This window comes from Bubalus kerabau, chromosome 15 (genome assembly GCF_029407905.1).
Source record: "Bubalus kerabau isolate K-KA32 ecotype Philippines breed swamp buffalo chromosome 15, PCC_UOA_SB_1v2, whole genome shotgun sequence".
In the NCBI taxonomy this organism is placed as follows: domain Eukaryota; kingdom Metazoa; phylum Chordata; class Mammalia; order Artiodactyla; family Bovidae; genus Bubalus; species Bubalus kerabau.
The window spans coordinates 51,039,432-51,060,603 of NC_073638.1; the positions used below are offsets into that span (position 1 = coordinate 51,039,432).

The 21,172-nt window shown below is 40.0% G+C and overlaps 1 protein-coding gene and 1 pseudogene across 1 annotated transcript; both read left to right on the forward strand.

The window, feature by feature from the left end:
* The first annotated feature begins 1,871 nt into the window (after positions 1-1,871).
* LOC129629129 (olfactory receptor 51I2-like) lies at positions 1,872-2,919 on the forward strand (annotated as a pseudogene).
* Positions 2,920-16,761: 13,842 nt separating this feature from the next.
* Positions 16,762-17,772, forward strand: LOC129629139 (olfactory receptor 51I2-like). The gene has a single exon (XM_055548907.1). It carries the CDS (start codon positions 16,810-16,812, stop codon positions 17,770-17,772), a length of 963 nt encoding a protein of 320 aa, XP_055404882.1. The 5' UTR covers positions 16,762-16,809.
* The last annotated feature ends 3,400 nt before the right edge of the window (positions 17,773-21,172 follow it).

Sequence of the window (21,172 nt, forward strand, 5' to 3'; positions counted from 1 at the left end):
ACTTGGTGGACATGAGTTTGACCAAGCTCCAGGAATTTTTGATGGACAAGGAGGCCTGGTGTGCTGCAGTAAATGGGATCGCAAAGAGTCAAACACATCTTAGCGACTGAACTGAAATGAAACAGTCACAAAGAAATGGCAGAAGATTTTTGGATAAACAGGAAAGGGTTTCATTTCCAGAACCTCAATCTTATCTCCATGGAACATCAGCAGAGAACAAGCTTTTCTTGATAATCTGATCCTGCCAGCCCCACATTTAACAAATCTCCAGTATCTAGTACAGCCAATACAGGAGGTTTAAGATTGTTTAGAGTGTGTAAGCCAAATAGACCTGAATTTTAATTTGGATTCATTTCTGGCATAGCCTAGAGAAACTCTTTAAGCCTCTCCCTTCAGTTTTATTTTTTATTATTATTGTCATTTTTATTATTTGTTTAAAATATACAGTAATACTTGCATCATTTTTTGAGACTGAGTGGTATTATTTACTAATATATGAGAGAATAGAACATCTAATATCTGGAAGACAAGAGGTATCCAATAACTGATAATAAAATGTATTTCCCCAAAATCAACCTAGAAGGGAGGGGTGGGGAGGGAGATGGAAGGGAGGTTAAAAGGGAGGGGATATATGTATACCTATTGCTGATTCATGTTGAGGTTTGACAGGAAACAACAAAATTCTGTAAATAAATTATCCTTCAATTAAAAAATAAATAAAAATTTAAAATAAAAGGCAAAATGCTATAAAATTTTTAAGATAAAAAAAATTTTTAATATAAAATGTTGTGTTAGTTTCAAACAAAAAGAAAATTTATTTCCCCAAAATCAGAAACTAAACTGATATTTCTAGGACAGATCCCACTGAATCCTCAATAAGCCTAAATTTACGTCTTTCATTCATATCTTTGATTGGTTTCTGTGGAAATTCTAACTTGGAGAAGAGAACCTTAGGTCTCATCTTCCTGCAGCTGTGGCCCTCCTAGCTAGGGCTGAGATCAGTGCTGAGAGGTTACAGGGAGGTCATTCAAGGACAAATCATGTCCTCTTGATGAGTGTGCTAAGAGGCTGAACAAAAGATTTAGCTGGTATTCTAAACATTATGGTGAACGCTCAGTGAATGGAGAAAATGATTCCTACAAAGCAATGTGTAGCCTGGATTGCAGGGGCATTTAAAGACCCAGGCAGATATTCTCTGGGCAAGGCAGAGATGGACCCCAGATATCTCAGTGTTCTCAGCGACCTGGTGAGAATCAAGTGTCTCTTCATTTACCAAAACTTTCCTAGTACTTAACAGCCTAGGTATTAATCATTATGGGTCTTAATAAGAAGACAACATCCTAGGATTTGTACTCAGACCCTCCAAATACAAGAAGATCCCAAGTTCTAATAGTTTTAGTAATTCAGGAGGAAGCTGCAGCTTTCTCTTCCTTTGTTGGACTTCAGAATTTCTCTTTTCACTTTAGATAAAATATTTCCCTTCTCTATCTATCAGCAAAGTAATTATGAGAGCACATGTGATAACTATGTGAATCTTTTAAAATTCTGAAAAAATTATGAGCATTTAAAATGTCTTTTATATATTCAAGAGGGCTAACACACATCACTTTATTTAAAGAAAACACTGGAAGTAAGGGTGGAAATAGTATAAAATTTACATTTATTAAGAACTAAATCTTTAATCTATTTCAGTCATTTATTTTCTGAAAATCACAGAGAAGTTATACTATCTCCTAAATGGTATATTTGTTTTCATGACATATAGGTTGTTGTATGTACATTCTTGGAACAGTTAATAATACAAAGTAAAAGCTGAGAAATGGAAAATAATTAATGAAAGAGCCTACATGGCATAAATAAATATCTTCCTAATGATAGGTGTATGGTCAATGTCTTTGTGTCTGCCCAGATTGAAAAAGTCACAAATTTCTGGAGACCTCAACTGCCTTCCCAAGATGCTTGCTTCCTGTTCCTTTGCCAACATCTTCTTCTTCCAGCCACCTGCTTTCCTGATGATTGGCATCACAGGCCTGGAGACCGTTGACGGCTGGATCTCCATCCTTTTCTCCTTCATGTACACTGTGGCCCTCACAGGAAACTGCCTGATCCTCTTGGCTGTGAGGAGGACCCCCAGCCTGCACCAGCCCATGTACTACTTCCTGTCCATGCTGGCCCTCACCGACATGGGCCTCACCTTGGCCACAATGCCCACCACACTGGCTGTGCTCTGGTTTGACCATCAGCTCATCGGCTTCAATGCCTGTCTGATCCAATTATTATTTCTCCACTCCTTCTCCATGGTAGAGTCCTCAGTGCTCCTGGCCATATCGTTTGACCGCTTTGAGGCCATCTCCAACCCCCTGCGCTATGCCTCTGTCCTCACAAACAATGTCATCATCAGGATTGGGCTGGCCATTATGGCTCACACCACTGTGTCCCTCTTCCCAGGGCCCTTCTTACTAAAGAGACTGAACTTTTGCCCTGGCAAGATCCTCCTGTCCCACTCATTCTGTTTCCATGCAGATGTCATGAAACGAGCCTGTGCTGACATTACTGTCAATATCATTTATGGGCTGTATGTGGTTCTGTCCACAGTGGGTTTTGACTCCTTGCTTATTGTGCTGTCCTGTGCTCTTATTCTTCATACAGTGATGAGGCTGGCCTCTCCCAGGGAGCGTATCCGGGCCCTCAACACTTGTGTTTCTCATATTTTAGCCGTTCTGGTTTTCTTCATCCCAGTCATAGGTGTGTCCATGATCCACCGTTTTGGGAGGCAACTTTCCCCCATAGTACACGCTCTTTTTTGCCTACGTGTACCTGGGGGTGCCCCCTGTGCTCAACCCCGTCATCTACAGTGTCAAGTCCAAGCCCATCAGGGAGGCCATGCTCAGGATGCTGAGCAAGAAGAGCAAAGGCTGATGGAAACAAGAAATAGCCTCAGAATCTGAAGGAAAACACAGTCAAACAGTTATAACCTATGTCCAGAAAGCCCATTTTTCTGAGCTCTGACCCAGGAACATTATCAAGGGAATAACAAGCAAATCACCCTCATACATATGGGTGAAACGCAGTCCTGATTCTTTTTTAAGTCTTTATGGCTTCACATTTAATTTATTTGTTTATTTATTTATTTGTTATTTTTCACTGTGCTGTATCACTTGCAGGATCTTAGTTCCCCAACCACGGATGAAACCTGGAGCTCCAGCAGTGAGAGTGCCAAGTCCTAACCACTGGACCACCAGGGACTTCCTCAGTTCTAATTGCTTACTCCACTCATTAAATTCAATTTTTTAATTTAGTGTTTATTTATGCTAGAATCTGTGGTTGTTATAAGAAATATTTAAATGAACCATATGTAGTCTCTTCCCTACTTTGAAAGATAGCAGCTTCTAAACACACGATTATAATAATGTGTAATAAAGCCATGAGAGGTTCACACAAAGTGCTATAGGAGCCTAGAAGTGGATTTGCTGCCTTGACAGAAGGAAATGAGATAGGAATCAGGGAAGAAGGAGGCTGAAAGATAAGTAGGAGCTTATCAGGCAGAAAATGTAGGCAATAGGAGGTCATACCTAATAAATGGAAAACAATATGAAAAAATGAAAAAACTGAGGCATGGAGTTACCTGGTTGATGTGAAAAAGTGAGTGGTTAGATGTGGCTCAGCATAATGTGTTAGGTGTTGGAGGGAGAAGAACTGGAGACGAGCTGGAAATGACAGGCAGTGGTGAGACCTCTTTAACCTTTCAGATCTGATTGGACCATTTGGTCTTCATTCTTTGTTTAAAAGTCAGCCTTAGAAAGGCTACTGCAATGTAAAAATTTGTACAGGCTTTACTGTGTATCACGAATTAGGAAGGTGAAAGTGGAGGAGAAAAAGAATGCAAGGAAAACATTTAAGAAGTTGTTTCAACAGTATAGAAAAAAGAATGTAAACTAAAGCTAAGTCAATAATTTTTTAAAAATAGATGTAATTTTTTATTTAATTTCATCTCCACATTTCTCTTCTCTGTCTTCTGAAAGTACCTGGAAGCAATGATACCAGCATCAGTGACCAAAACTAGTATCTATTTGCTTCTAAATACCATTCACCACTACATAAAACCTAGGATTCTTGGAGTAGTGGCTAATTCCAGGTATCAAGGTATGAAGCAGGGAGTACACAAAGTGAGATTGAATAGTTTATATCTGAAGCAGTAAAAAGACACAAAGTCAATAGGAGCATTAAAAAAAAAAACAGAAACTCATTCAAAAAGGCTACCACTTTCCAAATGTAGGTCAATTAGAACATTAAAAATAATTATAACAGCAATTGACTATAGCAAATAGAATTCTTTAAGAAAAGTATGAGTCCCCAGTGATATTCAAAATGAAGAGGGAGAAAAGAAGAAAACTCTTTTTATAGAGGAAGGTCATGAAATAAATGCAAAAGTCTTGATTTATAAGATAACCTCTTTGCAGTTTTTAATGTATTTTAAATAATCAACAAATGCTTAAAGGATGTTCATATACAATATTCACACAGTTTCAAAGTACATTGCACAACTTACTTACTAAATAAAAAAGGATAGATCTGTTTCAACAATAAAGAGACTGGCAATAATACCTTAAGCAAATGATCAAATTTAGGTTAACCAATAAGATGTAATCTGACCTTATGTGCCTTCTGATATGAATAAGGACACAAAATCACATATGTAAAAGTCCTACCAAAAATGCTCAACCTGAATCTAACACTCAGGAATAACCAGGGAAACAATAAATATGGAAAGCACCACACACACGCATACCTACACTAACATACACACACACACAAACTAGTAGCCTGTGGTAGTTTTCAAAACACGGTGTTATAAAAGTTGTGTCAGGGACTTAATCTAAATTAAAAGAGATCAAAGGGGCATGAAAACCAAATGCTAGCATTAATTAGCCATTATTAGGACAATCATGGAATTCAAATATGTATTGTATATAGGTAATAGTATTCAGTACACTTCAGTTCCGTTGCTCAATCATCTCTGACTCTTTGCAACCCCATGGACTGCAGCAGCACCCCAGGCCTCCCTGTCCATCACCAACTCCTGGACTTTACACAAACTCATGTCCTTAGAGGTGGTGATGCCATCCAACCATCTCATCCTCTGTCGTCCCCTTCTCCTCCTTCCTTCAATCTTTTCCAGCATCAGGGTCTTTTCAAATGAGTCAGTTCTTCTCATGAGGTGGCCAAAGTATTGGAGCTTCAACTTCAGCATCAGTCCTTCCAATGAATATTCAGTACTGATTTCCTTTAGGATGGACTGACTGGATCTCCTTGCTGACCAAGGGACTCTCACAAGTCTTCTCCAACACGACAGTTCAAGAGCATCAATTCTTCAGCGCTCAGCTTTCTTTTTTTTTTTTTTTTAGTTTTGACTTCCATGTATCTTTATTTTTTTTATTTATTTTTTTTTATTTTTTAACTTTACAATATTGTATTGGTTTTGCCGTATATCAACATGAATCCGCCACAGGTATACATGTGTTCCCCATCCTGAACACTGTTCCCTCCTCCCTCCCTGTACCATCCCTCTGGGTCGTCCCAGTGCACCAGCCCCAAGCACCCAGTATTGTGCATCAAACCTGGACTGGTGACTCATTTCATATATGATATTATACATGTTTCAATGCCATTCTCCCAAATCATCCCACCCTCTCCCTCTCCCACAGAGTCCAAAAGACTGTTCTATACATCAGTGTCTCTTTTGCTGTCTCATATACAGGGTTATTGTTACCATCTTTCTAAATTCCATATATATGCATTAGTATACTGTATTGGTGTTTTTCTTTCTGGCTTATTTCACTCTGTATAATAGGCTTCAGTTTCATCCACCTCATTAGAACTGATTCAAATGTATTCTTTTTTTTTTTTTTAAACTTTACATAATTGTATTAGTTTTGCCAAATATCAAAATGAATCCTGGCTGAGTAATACTCCATTGTGTGTATGTACCACAGCTTTCCATATGCCACTATGGAGAACAGTGTGGAGATTCCTTAAAAAACTGGAAATAGAACTGCCTTATGACCCAGAAATCCCACTGCTGGGCATACACACTGAGGAAACCAGAATTGAAAGAGACACGTGTACCCCAATGTTCATCGCAGCACTGTTTATAATAGCCAGGACATGGAAGCAACCTAGATGTCCATCAGCAGATGAATGGATAAGAAAGCTGTGGTACATATCAGCTTTCTTTATAGTCCAACTCTCACATCCATACATGACTACTGGAAAAACCATAGCTTTGACTAGACAGATCTTTGTTGGCAAAGTAATGTCTCTGCTTTTGAATATGCTCTCTAGGTTGCTCATAACTTTTCTTTCAAGGAGCAAGCGTCTTTTAATTTCATGGCAGCAGTCACCATCTGCAGTGATTTTGGAGCCCAAAAAAATAAAGTCTGTCACTGTTTCCATTCTTTCCCCATCTATTTCCCATTAAGTGATGGGACCACGCCATGATCTTCATTTTCTGAATGTTAAGTTTTAAGCCAACTTTTACACTCTCCTTTCACTTTCATCAAGAGGCGCTTTATTCTTCTTCACTTTCTGCCATAAGGGTGGTGTCATCTGCATATCTGAGGTTGTTGATGTTTCTCCTGGCAATGTTGATTCCAGCTTGTGCTTCTTCCACCCCAGCGTTTCTCATGATGTACTCTGCATATAAGTTACGCAGTATGACAATATTCAGCCTTGGCATACTCCTTTCCCAATTTGGAACCAGTCTGTTGTTCCATGTCCAGTTCTAACTGTTGCTTCCTGATCTGCATACAGGTTTCTCAAGAGGCAGGTCAGGTGGTCTGGTATTCCCATCTCTTCCAGAATTGTCCACAGTTTGTTGTGATCCACACAGTCAAAGGTTTTGGCATAGTCAATAAAGCAAAAGTAGATGTTTTTCTGGAACTTTCTTGCTTTTTATGATCCAACGGATGTTGGCAATTTGATCTCTGGTTCCTCTGCCTTTTCTAAATCCAGCTTGAACATCTGGAAGTTCACAGTTCATATACTGTGAAGGCTAGCTTGGAGAATTTTGAGCATTACTTTACTAGTGTGGTGAGAAGAGTGTAATTGTGCAGTAGTTTGAACATTCTTTGGCATTGCCTTTTTTGGGTTCGGAATGAAAACTGACCTTTTCAAGTCCTGTGGCCACTGCTGAGTTTTCCAAATTTGCTGGCATATTGAGTGCAGCACTTTCACAGCATTGTCTTTTAGGATTTGAAATATCTCAACTGTAATTTCATCACCTCCACTAGGTTTGTTCATAGTGATGTTTCATAAGGCCCACTTGACTTCGCATTCCAGGGTGTCTGGCTCTAGGTTAGTGATCACAATAGTATTAGGCTGGTATTATTTGCTTAGGTTTAAAAATAGTTTTGTGACTAGATAGGAAAATCTATTTTTAGGAAGTGCATGCTTAATATTTATTAAGAAGGGTTATAAAAGCTATAATTTATTTTCAAATGAGTTATCAAAATAAATGAATAAATGTATGTGAGTGCATATATAGAGAGTGAACGCAGGAAAAAAAGATAGAAAACAGTGTTAAAAATGTTGCTAATCTAGGTGATTGGAATACAAGTATCAGAACTCTGTATAAGAGACAGCAAAAAAGACACAGATGTATAGAACAGTCTTTTGGACTCTGTGGGAGAGGGCGAGGATGGGATGATTTGGGAAAATGGCACTGAAACATGTATAATATCATATGTGAAACGAATTGCCAGTCCAGGTTCGATGCATGATACAGGGTGCTTGGGGCTGGTGCACTGTGATGACCCAGAAGGATGGGACGGGGAGGGAGGTGGGAGGTGGGTTCAGGATGGGGAATACATGTACACCCATGGGAGATTCATGTCAATATGTGGCAAAACCAATACAATATTGTAAAGTAATTAGCCTCCAAATAAAATAAATTAATTAAAAAAAAAAGAATGTTCTTTTGACTCTTGAAGACATTTTAAATTTATAAAAGTGATAAAGTGTGAGTGGAGCATATCATATATATACATACATACAAATGTGTATGTATATACATACCTATATACATACATACATATATACATATGTGTACATAGATATATACATATATACATACATATGTATATTATATATACATACATGTATACATACATATATATACATATGTGTATGTCCAGCTCCATGGAAAAGAAATGCAAAAAAGCAAAATGGCTGTCTGAGGAGGCCTTACAAATAGCTGTGAAAAGAAGAGAAGCGAAAAGCAAAGGAGAAAAGGAAAGATATAAACATCTGAATGCAGTGTTCCAAAGAATAGCAAGAAGAGATAAGAAAGCCTTCCTCAGCAATCAATGCAAAGAAATAGATGAAAACAACAGAATGGGAAAGACTAGAGATCTCTTCAAGAAAATTAGAGATACCAAGGGAACATTTCATGTAACGATGGGCTCGATAAAGGACAGAAATGGTATGGACCTAACAGAAGCAGAAGATACTAAGAAGAGGTGGCAAGAATACACAGAAGAACTGTACAAAAAAGATCTTCACGACCCAGAAAATCACGATGGTATGATCACTCACCTAGAGCCAGACATTCTGGAATGTGAAGTCAAGTGGGCCTTAGAAAGCATCACTATGAACAAAGCTAGTGGAGGTGATGGAATTCCAGTTGAGCTAAGTCAAATCCTAAAAGATGATGCTGTGAAAGTGCTGCACTCAATATGCCAGCAAATTTGGAAAACTCAGCAGTGGCCACAGGACTGGAAAAGGTCAGTTTTCATTCCAACCCCAAAGAAAGGCAATGCCAAAGAATGCTCAAACTACCGCACAATTGCACTCATCTCACAAGCTAGTAAAGTAATGCTCAAAATTCTTCAAGCCAGGCTTCAGCAATATGTGAACCATGAACTTCCAGATGTTCAAGCTGGTTTTAGAAAAGGCAGAGGAACCAGAGATCAAATTACCAACATCCACTGGATCACGGAGAAAGCAAGAGAGTTCCAGAAAAACATCTATTTCTGCTTTATTGACTATGCCAAAGCCTTTGACTGTGTGGATCACAATAAACTGTGGAAAATTCTGGAAGAGATGGGAATACCAGACCACCTGACCTGCCTCTTAAGAAATCTGTATGCAGGTCAGGAAGCAACAGTTAGAACTGGACATGGAACAACAGACTGGTTCCAAATAGGAAAAGGAGTACGTCAAGGCTGTATATTGTCACCCAGCTTATTTAACTTATATGCAGAGTACATCATGAGAAATGCTGGGGTGAAAGAAGCACAAGCTGGAATCAAGATTGCCAGGAGAAATATCAATAACCTCAGATATGCAGATGACACCACCCTTATGGCACAAAGTGAAGAGGTACTAAAAAGCCTGTTGATGAAGGTGAAAGAGGAGAGTGAAAACATTGGCTTAAAGCTCAACATTCAGAAAATGAAGATCATGGCATCTGGTCCCATCACTTCATGGGAAATAGATGAGGAAATAGTGGAAACAGTGTCAGACTTTATTTTTGGGGGGCTCCAAAATCACTGCAGATGGTGATTGTAGTCAGGAAATTAAAAGACACTTACTCCTTGGAAGGAAAGTTATGACCAACCTAGATAGCATATTGAAAAGCAGAGACATTACTTTGCCAACAAAGGTCCTTCTAGTCAAGGCTATGGTTTTTCCTGTGGTCATGTATGGATGTGAGAGTTGGACTGTGAAGAAGGCTGAGTGCCAAAGAATTGATGCTTTTGAACTGTGGTGTTGGAGAAGACTCTTGAGTCTTTTGGACTGCAAGGAGATCCAACCCGTCCATTCTAAAAGAGATCAGTCCTGGGTGTTCTTTGGAAGGAATGATGCTAAAGCTGAAACTCCAGTACTTTGGCCACCTCATGCGAAGAGTTGACTCATTGGAAAAGACTCTGATGTTGGGAGGGGTTGGGGGCAGGAGGAGAAGGGGACGACAGAGGATGAGATGGCTGGATTGCATCACCAACTCGATGGATGTGAGTTTGAGTGAACTCCGGGAGATGGTGATGGACAGGGAGGCCTGGCGTGCTGCAACTCATGGGGTCGCAAAGAGTCAGACATGACTGAGCAACTGAACTGAACTGAACACGACTGAGCAACTGAATTGAACTGACTGTAAAGAGCGAGAGACAGAGAGACCCTCATGCCCATGATCCAATATTTCAAGATATATAGGACAGCCTCTTAGATAATTATTAGATACTGAGGAGATCCTAAGACTGAGCTTGGGTATGCATGTTAGGGATGCTGAATTAGAATTCAGAGGCAGCAAAATAATTATACCTCCTCTTGACTAGCATATGATTTTACTCAAAACTGTAATTGGGACTCCATGAACTCCCACCCACCCCAAGCCAAATCAGAGAGTTCAACAGTGATCACTGAGCACCCAATGTTTCCTTCAGTTATAATACTTAACACACTGTATCATAATTATGGATAAAAAGTGCTTACCACTCAATGCATAATGCTTTAATGGATGGATGAATGAACACAGTGAGAGAATGTATCAATAGCATAGGGCCTAAGGGATCTCTTCAGAAATGGAGATCTCTGGATCAATGGATGCAGGGTCTCGTACTCCTCCCCTAGTTTACCTTCAAATGTAGGCAGCAGAGGCCTGGCCCACAGCTGCACATCCCTGGGGAGAGGACCTCCAGCTTCTTTACTGCTAGAGTCCCCCACTCCTACTCCTAATTAGAAGACTCTTCTCCTTCTGGAGGAGATAAAAGTTCCTGTCCTCTGGGCCTGTGACGTTCTCTCTGCTATTCCTTTTGTAGCCTATACACATCTCTCTCTTTTTTTTTTTTTTTTTTTTTACACATCTCTCTTAGAACTCTTACCACTTGGTGTTGAAACCATGCTTTGTACTGACAGTTTCTGGAAGGCAACAGTGAAATCTGATTCACATTGAATGTCTTCATTATCCGGAAAAGAGATTAGCCCAAAGATGGCTTCAGGTATACTCCTTGAATAAACCTATTTATGAGTCATAACTCCTAAATAAATGCACTGAAGTTTATTCATGTATTTATTCAACAACTACTTATTAAATTTACATCAAATCTCAAGCAATGAAAGCCAGAGTTACAGCTCTTCACAGCTGTGGATCCAATGGACATCCTTGTTGCTCCAAAAGTGTACCTCCTTGCTCAAGAATGGCCTTCCTCTGACCATTTGCTATTGCCTGAGATTATAATATTAGAGCATCTACATTTTAGTTACACATCATTCTCTCTGCCTCACCTTGTAAAATTCTGTGTGTCTGGGATAGAAATATCTTCATTCCAAAGTCATCCCAGAGAACACTCCTGTAGCCACTTTCTTCACTGGCAGCTATACTGGCAAAAAAAAATTGGGGAGTGGGTAAATTTAAGCAGGATTTAGAGGTCAACATCTGAAAACATAAATATTGTCTTAAGGTGATATTGCAGATATCTTTCAGATCCTGATGTCAGTTCTTTTGAGTATATATTCGGAAGTAGAACTGCTGGATGATACAGTAGTTGCAAATTTAATTTTTGAGTAAACTCCATACTGTTTTTCATAGCAGCTATGCCAGTTTACAGTATCACCAACAGTGTACAAGGGTTCTAATTTCTTCACATCCTCACCAATACTATTTTTTAATCACAGCCATCTTAACAGTTGGATCAACTTAGAAAAGATGATGATCCTAGTCCTCTCCTCCACAATTCAATTGCTCAAATAAACCATTTTTTATAAGTTTTCATCCAAACACATATATCCTGCATGTTGTCAATTCCCCAGGAAAGACTAAGCAGAGATGATCCTCTGTCACCTGTGGCAGGGCCATCCCTGGGGAGCAGTGACTCACTAAGGCTCCCAGTCAGTGGTATAAAGTAGGACCTTAATTGCAGAGTTTTTCTGGGCTCCTTCAAAATGTGGAGCAGTAGAGAAGACTGCAACAACAAGTAGCGTGAGTAACTTGGGGACCAGATAGAACCCTTTCTACATTTAGAAGGATGAGGACCTAGTTAGAGAGTCTGAGATCCCTCTCTGTCAGTTGCTGTCTTGAGGAGCCAGTGAGCTGGAGGATGAATAGATGCCAGGAGAAGGAAGAAAAGGACTTTCCATAAATGGGAGGTCCACACCCCCAGGTAGAGGAGAAGTAAAGAACTACTTTCTGAACACAAAGATTTCCTAATTCATATATTTATTCAGAAACCCAGGCTCTGTGTCCAAGCAGATCAGTACACTTTTGTTTCTCAAAGTAAGGCATCAATATAAGGGAAATCCCACCCGTCCTGTGGGTGATCTGAACATTTTCTAGGTTATCTATACTCTCACTTCCCTGGTGGTTCAGATGGTAAAGTGTCTGTCTACAATGCAGGAGACCCAGGTTCAATCCCTGGTTTGGGAAGATCCCCTGGAGAAGGAAATGGCAATCCACTCCAGTACTATTGCCTGGAAAATCCCATGGACAAAGGAGCCTGGCAGGATACAGTCCATGGGGTCACAAAGAGTCGGACACGACTGAGCAACTTCACTTTCACCATACTCTCACTATGAGATTTTCGTTTCCATTTTTCTGAGTAAGAAGAGCCTTTTATAAAAGACTCATCCATTACAAAATGATTATACCATAGCATTAGATAGCACCTCTCTCATATCACATAATTACCATGGTTTTCTTTTTTTGTAGAAAATTTTTAAAAAAGAAAAGCATTTGGCTTTGAGGTCAAGTAGAGAAAGTATGGTGGATTCAGCCTTTTGTCTGTAGACAATTTGACATTCCCAGACATACCCAGTCACAGGTTAATGGAAACCTAGAATGCTAAAGTGGAAGTGCTTGAATTCCTTGGGGGAGGAGAGCTATAATTCATAATATCTTTGACTCTTTAGTGTACTGGAGATAATAATAGAAGGACAAACCTGATCTGTTTCCAGGTTAAAGTGATTTATTATAACACTTCCAAACCTCATGGGAAGCAAGAAACATGTTGATAGAACTTGGCTACTAAAATAGGCATTTTAGTAAAAGAACAGAAAATAAAGTTTTTCTTTTGTTTCACCACAGAGAATCCTTTTCTATTATCAGGCTCCTCATGACACTGTAATATTCACAAAAGGGGATAGAAAGAAAATGATCTGGATGCAAGGGAGAAATTTTTGTGATTGCATTGGAGTTATTCATGGGTTTGGCAACTAGTCTTAACTGGTATCCTACCATTTTACTCCCTGAATTTTCTGAAAGTTCAGCTTAAATTACCATTTGGATCCTTCCACCACAGCCAAGAGCAATAGATCACACAAATACCCACAATTGCATGGGATCTACCTATGAACTGTGGCCAAAGGCAAGTTCTAAGATAAGGGATTTGTAAATAACTCAATAATAGATCAATTAATGCAGAATGGAAGAAAGAGATTTGTGACACTAATCTAACGTTAAAATAATCTTCAGATTCCAGCAAGTTTAATGAACAGCCCAGAATTTACCTTCTGTTATCATGTCATCATTTATGTTACCAATGACAGAGGGTATTTCCTGGGTTGATCCTAAGTAAACCTAAATAAAATTGGATAATAATAAATAGTAATTGTATTCATCTGAAGGTGCCACTGGTTTTTAACATATAGAAAATTTATACTTTAAGTTGTGAACATATGCACCTAGGAGGTGCTGTGTTAAGGGTTGCAGTGGAGGGGAAAGTGAAAGCGAAAGTTGCTCAGTCATGTCCGACTCTTTATGACCCTATGGATTATACAGACCATGGAATTCTCCAGGTCAGAATACTGGAGTGGGTAGCCTGTTCCTTCTCCAGGGTATCTTCCCAACCCAGGAATCAAACTGGGGTTTCCTGTATTGCAGGTGGATTCTTTCCCAAATGAGCTATCAGAGAAGCCCCACAGTGAAAGGGAACTGGATTATAAAATTTAGGGTGTCTTCATTCAATTATTATTTTGTTGTTCATTCATTGATTACTCTTGGGGGGAAAAAAACAGAAATTTGTGAAATTATCAAAACACTGAGAATGAATGAGATTCTTGAGGAAATGTGTCTTGGATTAGGAAAAAGAAAAGCAGTAGCCAGGAGATAATTAACACAATAAACAGAAATTTTTAATTCTTTATAAGAAGGAGCCAAAGGGTCACCGAATGGATTAAAAAGATTTTTGGAAAAACAGGAAGGGGCTTCAACTGCACAACCTCAAATCTTGTCACTATGGAATATCATAAGAGAACAAGCTTTTCTTGATAATCTAATCCTGCCAACCCCACACTTCACAAATGTTCCATATCTAGCACAGCCCATAGTCAATACAGGTGGTGTATGACCCCCGAAAGTGTGTAAGCCAAATAGGCCTGAATTTGAAATTAGGCTCATTTCCAGCGTAGCCTAAGGGAACTCACCAAGCCTCTCCCTTCTGTTTTAAATATTGCTTTATTGTTTTTATTATTATTCCTTAAAAGTTATAGGAGGGAAGGGAGCTGGGAAAAGGGGCAAAATAGGTGAAGGGGACAAAGAGATACAAACTATTAGGTATAAAGTAAGTTATAAGGATATGGTGTACAGCACAGAGAATATAGTCTTATTTTATAATAACTTTGTATGGAGTATAATCCATAAAAATATCAAATTACTATGAATTTGAGTTGAGCTATTTTGAATCCTAAAAGATGATGCTGTGAAAGTGCTGCACTCAACATGCCAGCAAATTTGGAAACTTCAGCAGTGGCCACAGGACTGGAAAAGGTCTGTTTTCATTCCAATCCCAAAGAAAGGCAGTGCCAAAGAATGTTCAAACTGTAGCACAATTGCACTCATCTCACATGCTAGCAAGGTAATGCTCAAAATCCTCCATGCTAGGCTTCAATAGTATGTGAACCAAAAACTTCGAGATGTTCAAGCTGGATTAAGAAAAGGCAGAGAACCAGAGACCAAATTGCCAACATCCATTGGATTATAGAAAAAGCAAGAGAATTCCAGAAAAACATCCACTTTTTCATTGACCACACTAAAGCCTTTGACTACATGGATCACAAACTTCAAAAGATGGTAATACCAGACCATCTTACCTGCCTCCTGAGAAACCTATATGCAGGTCAAGAAGCAACAGTTAAAACTAGACATGGAACAATGGACTGAATCAACAATGGGAAAGGAGTACGTCAAAGCTGTATATTGTCACCCTGCTTATTTAACTTATATGCCAAGTACATCATGTGAAATGCCAGGCTGTATGAAGCACAAGCTGGAATTAAGATTGCTGGGAGAAATATCAACAACCTCAGATATGCAGATGATACTACTTTAATGGCAGAAAGTTAAGAGGAACTAATGAGCCTCTTGATGAAGGTGAAAGAAGAGAGTGAAAAAGCTGGCTTAAAACTCAACATTCAAAAAACGAAGATCATGGCATCCAGTCCCATCACTTCATGGAAAATAGATGGGGAAAAGTGGAAACAGTGATAGGGAATGCTCAGTGAATGCAGTGAGGGAATGATTCCTGTAAAGCAATGGATTATAAGGGCATCCAAAGACCCAGACGGATATTCTCTGGGCAAAGCAGAGATAGATCCCAAAAACTTAAGTGCTCTTAGTGACCTGGTAAAAATCAAGCATCTTTTCATTTAACTTTCTGAGTACTTAATATGACATTCAGCCTAGGAATTTATCATTATTGGGTGTTGATTAGAAGACAATGTCCTGGGATTGTCCTCAGACCCTCCAAATACAAAACTATTTCAAGCTCTAATAGCTGAGTCAGGTGAAAGCTGTAGTTTTTTCCTCCTTTCATGGACTTAAGAATTTCTTTCTTTTTAGCTAAAATGTTTCTCTTGTCTATCAACAAGGTAAAAAATAATGTGCTGTGTAAAAGCACATATGCAAAATACGCTATCAATGGTATAACAATAATCAGGGCAAAGGGATGACAATGATGAGCATTTAGAGAGTGCTTTATGTAGTGAAGGGCTTCTTGGTAGCTCAGCTGGTAAAAATCTGCCTGCAATGCAGGAGACCCCGGTTCAATTCCTGGATTGGGAAGATTCACTGGAGAAGTGATAGGATACCCACTCCAGTATTCTTGGGCTTCCCTTGTGGCTTAGCTGGTAAAGAATCTGCCTACAATGCGGGAGATCTCGGTTCGACCCCTGGGTTGGGAAGATCCCCTGGAGAAGGGAAAGGCTATCCACTCGAGTATTCTGGCCTGGAGAATTACATAGGCTATACAGTCCATGGGGTCTCAAAGAGTTAGACACAACTGAGAGATTTTCAGTTTCACTTACTTAGTGAAGAGTGTTAACAAGCATCACTTTTTTCAATATTAGAAGACACTGCCTGCAAGTAAAGGGCGAAAATAGTATAGCATTTATATTTAGAAAGAAAAAAATCCTAAATCTATTTCAGTCATTTATTTTCTCCTGGAGGAGGAAATGGCAATACTCCAGTATTCTTGCCAGTGAAATCCCATGGATAGAGGAGGCTGGTGGGCCTCTGAGGTCCATGGGGTCCAAAGGGTTGTAAAGAATTGGACATGGCTGAGCAACCAAGCACCCACCCAGTCATGGAAATTTTAAACTATCCCCTAACAGGCTGCATTTGTTTTGAGGACTCATTGGCTAATGTATACACATCCCTGGAATAGTTAATACAAAGTAAAAGTTGAGAAAATGAAAAATAATAAATGAAAAGCAAAAATAAATGTCTTCTTTGACAGATATCTGGTCAATGTCTTTCTATCTATCTTCTATCTACCGAGACTGAAAAAGTCACAAATTTCTGGAGACCTCAGCTGCCTTCCAAAGATGATCCCTTCCCAGTCTTTCGATAACACCTCCTTCTTCCAGCCACCTGCTTTCCTGATGATTGGCATCCCTGGGCTGGAGGCCATTCATGGCTGGATCTCCATCCCCTTCTCCTCCATGTACACTGTGGCCCTCGCTGGAAACTGCCTGATCCTCTTGGCTGTGAGGAGAACCCCCAGTCTGCACCAGCCCATGTACTACTTCCTGTCCATGCTGGCCCTCACTGACGTGGGCCTCACCATGGCCACAATGCCCACCACACTGGCTGTGCTCTGGTTTGATCATAGGCTCATCAGCTTCAATGCCTGTCTAGTCCAGATGTTCTTCCTCCACTCCTTCTCCGTGGTGGAGTCCTCGGTGCTCCTGGCCATGTCATTTGATCGTTTTGTGGCCATCTCCAACCCCCTGCGCTATGCCTCTGTCCTCACAAACAATGTCATCATCAGGATTGGAGTGGTCATTGTGGCTCGTGCTACCCTGCCACTCTTCCCAGTGCCTTTCCTGCTTAAACGTCTGAACTTCTGCCCTGATAAGACCATTTTGTCCCATTCATTCTGCTTCCATCCTGACGTGATGAGAAGAGCCTGTGCTGACATCACCATAAACATCCTCTATGGGCTCTATGTGGTTGTGTCCACTGCAGGCATAGATTCCCTGCTCATAGTCCTGTCCTACACTTTCATCCTGTGCACGGTCCTGGGTCTGGCCTCTCCCAGGGAGCGTATCCAGGCCCTCAACACTTGTGTTTCTCATATTTTAGCTGTTCTGGTTTTCTTCATCCCAGTCATAGGTGTGTCCATGATCCACCGTTTTGGGAGACACCTTCCCCCCATAGTACACGCCCTTGTTGCCTACGTGTACCTGGTGGTGCCCCCTGTGCTCAACCCCATCATCTACAGTGTCAAGTCCAAGCCCATCAGGGAGGCCATGCTCTGGGTGCTGAGGAGGAAATGCCAGAGTTGATGATGCCAGATGCCTATAAGATTGGGGGCCTTGAAGAAAGTTTGGCAAATCAAAATTTCAACTCCTGGATAGATCAAGTCCCACCATAGCACTGTTTTGGGCATCTGGGAAAAGAGATTATTGATTATCATGGGAAACTTTCATTTATTTATTTATTTTCTCATTATTTCACATGCATTTTTTCAATGCTAACTCTTTTCTGGTCCTATGCTAAGTACAAGGAATAGAGAAATGATTTACAAATGGTCTTTCCCTTCAAACATCTCACCTTTGAATATATATAAAAATTACACATAGAAAAATGTTTAAGTAAGTGTACATGCTCAGCTGTGTCTGACTCTGCAACCCTGTGGACTACAGCCTACCAGGCGCAGTGGTAAAGAATCTTCCTTCCAATGTAGGAGACATGGGTTCAACCCCTAGATTGGGAAGATCCCCTAGAAAAGGATGGCAACCCATTCCAGTATTCTTATCTGGAGAATCCCATGGACAGAGGAACCCAGTTTGTCATAGATTTTCTTCCAAGGAACAAGTGTCTTTTAATTCTGTGGCTGTGGTCACCATCTGCAGTGATTTTGGAGCCTAAGAAAATAAAGTGTGCTCCATTTCCATTTTTCCCCCATCTATTTTCCATGAAGTTATGGGACAGGATTCCATGATCTAAGTTTTTTTGATGCTGAGTTTTAAACCAGCTTTCTGCCATTACGGTGGTGCCATCTGCATATCTGAGATTGTTGATATTTCTCCCAACAATCTTGGTTCCAGCTTGTGATTCATCTAGCCCAGCATTTTGCATGATGTGCTCTTCACAGAAGTTAAATAAGCAGGGTGATAATATATAGCCTTGATGTACTCCTTTCCCAATTTGGAACCAGTCCATTGTTCCATGTTCAGTTCTGTTTCTTCTTGACCTACATACACGTTTCTAAGGAGGCAGGTAAGGTGGTCTGGTAGTCCCTCTCAAAACTGACATCCTATTATGCACCTGACAAATGGGTCAAATGATTATTTTCAAGTGTATAAGTGCTCTCTCTAAAACCCGAGGAAGACTAATAGGTTCTGTGCCTCTTTGGAGGAAGTAGAAAGAACAAGGTGAAGTAATTTTCCCTTTACCTTGGAGAGGGTAGGCTGACAGGACACAGAACTTCACTGATGTGTCTGGCTGCCTAATATTTGAGCACTTTTTCTCCCGCTATATGATGTGCAAATGTCTTTTTTTATATATAATTATTTTAATGATGGCCTTAGCCTATGGATAACCAGAATTGCAGCTGGACCAGCCCTTGGGGTCCTTATTATTTTTCAAGATTTTTTAAAGGTTTTTTTTGAATTTGTTACAATATTGTTTCTGTTTTATGCTTTGGCATTTTTGGCCACAATGCAAGTGAGATCTTAACTCCCCAACCAGGGATCGAACCCACACCCCCTACGTTGTAAGGTAAAGTCTTAACCATTGGACCACTAGGGAAGTCCCCTGTGTACATATGTTTTATGAGGATATTCAGAGGATTTACCACTTCCTGGTCTCTTCTTCAAAACCTTGGCCAGTGATCTTAATATCCATGTCCAAATATCATGCTCCTTCAGTTCTTGAAAATTCTTTTGGTGAAAAGCATTTTTCCTTCTGTGACATAGGCATTCCTTTTTTCCTCATGACCTACTTCTGAGTGTTCAGTTTAGTTATTGGTCACAAGTAATGTCATCTCTGTGTTGGCTAACTCTGCCTCTTTCCAGCAAAGAGAAAGGTATTCTTTTTAAAATGATGTGTACAGCATAGATGGGCCCCTGAAGCATCAAAAGCTGTTGAAAGCATGTTTTACAGAGGGCTGGGGTAAATTACCAGAGAGTCTTTACATTCCAGAGAATTCTAATGGCTCTTTTCTCTAATTTACCAGGGTTTCCCTTTCTCCTGAAAGCTCCCTTCAGCCTCCTCCATCTTTCTTACCCTCTCATCACATGTTCCCATCCCAGGGGTGAAGTACAACAGAAAAAACTTTCTCTGTGACCTAAAGCCTGATATCCCTAGAGATGGGCTGCATTCCCCTGAAGCAGCATAAAAGGGGAGTGTCTTGGCTGCAGAGTCTTCCCAGGTTTATGTAAGAAGTGGCACAACAAAGCAGCCTGGGGAAGCAGCCAGGGTAAGTAGCCAGGGCCCAGACTCAGAGCCTTCTCTATGTCCAGAGTCCTGGAGGACACTTCTGTTACCTCCCCTTCTCCTCCTTCAAAATAAGAGTCAATGGAGATAAGTGACAGAAGGCAGAGGTAGCAGAGAAATATGGAGTACTGAGTACCCTCAATGGTAGTTTCATATTCTGCATAAGAGAAAGATCAAGGATAATCTTGTCCTGTGGCTCCTGGATTAGCTCAGAGAAGGCCTCAAAATCCCAAGCTCTGTTTCTAAGACTGATGTCTATATTGGTGATCCAGAGTGGTAATGGTTAAGGGTACCAAAATCTCTTCTGGGCTACCATTCTAGAAAAATAGAAAGATGCATGCTTGACAACACACAAGCATAGTATGCAAATTACTCTGGTGACTTTCATTCATTCACTTGTTCATAACAGCAACAAATTCCCAAGATATACCATACATTGTGCTGAGTAGAGCCTTATGAATATAAATCAGAATTGCTGCTCTTGGGAGGCTCAAGCTAGCTGAGAGGAGAGAGAAATCAGAAATCACCAGGTAAATGACTGAATGATTGAACGGGGTTTCTAAGAGATGTGAATGAAGAAACAGAAGGGAGGAAAAAAAATGGTTGGGCATGTGGAGGGTTGTTTAGCTAAAACAAAAGTTTAGGAGCATGAGAACCTTAAGGGAAGGAGAATCAGGGGGGAAAAAAAACAAAAGGAAAAAGTAGGAAAGTATAAAACAAATCTATCTTAGGAACACTGGGTCTTGCAATCATAGAATGCCAAAATAAGAAAGACAGATAATCTGTCTCAGTTCCTGAGAAAATTGAGGATCACAAGGAGAAACTGACAGATTTTTAGTAAGCCTGGTACCAAGTGCAGTCTGTGGCAAACAGTGCAGTTTATTTGAAACAACAAGGTATTATGTGACAAACAGAATTAAGATTAGATCATTCAATGCTGTATCCTCACTAGAAACTTGACTTCTCCAAGCATCAGTGTCTTCATTGATATATATGGGAAAAGTTAGTTATATCCCACCATATGGCTTCAGAGTGGAGGGAATTCATTGTTCATCATAACTTGACTAATTTCTAATCTGTGCAATACATAACCAGCACAACTCAATGATATAGCAGCATAACTCTAATTCTCTACATTAAAATAAATTGGAATACATTGTATCTGCTGTATGCTGTGTGATAGTGTTACTCCACCAATTACAAAGCATGGAGACAGAACCCAGGATCTCTGCTCCTGTGCTTGCC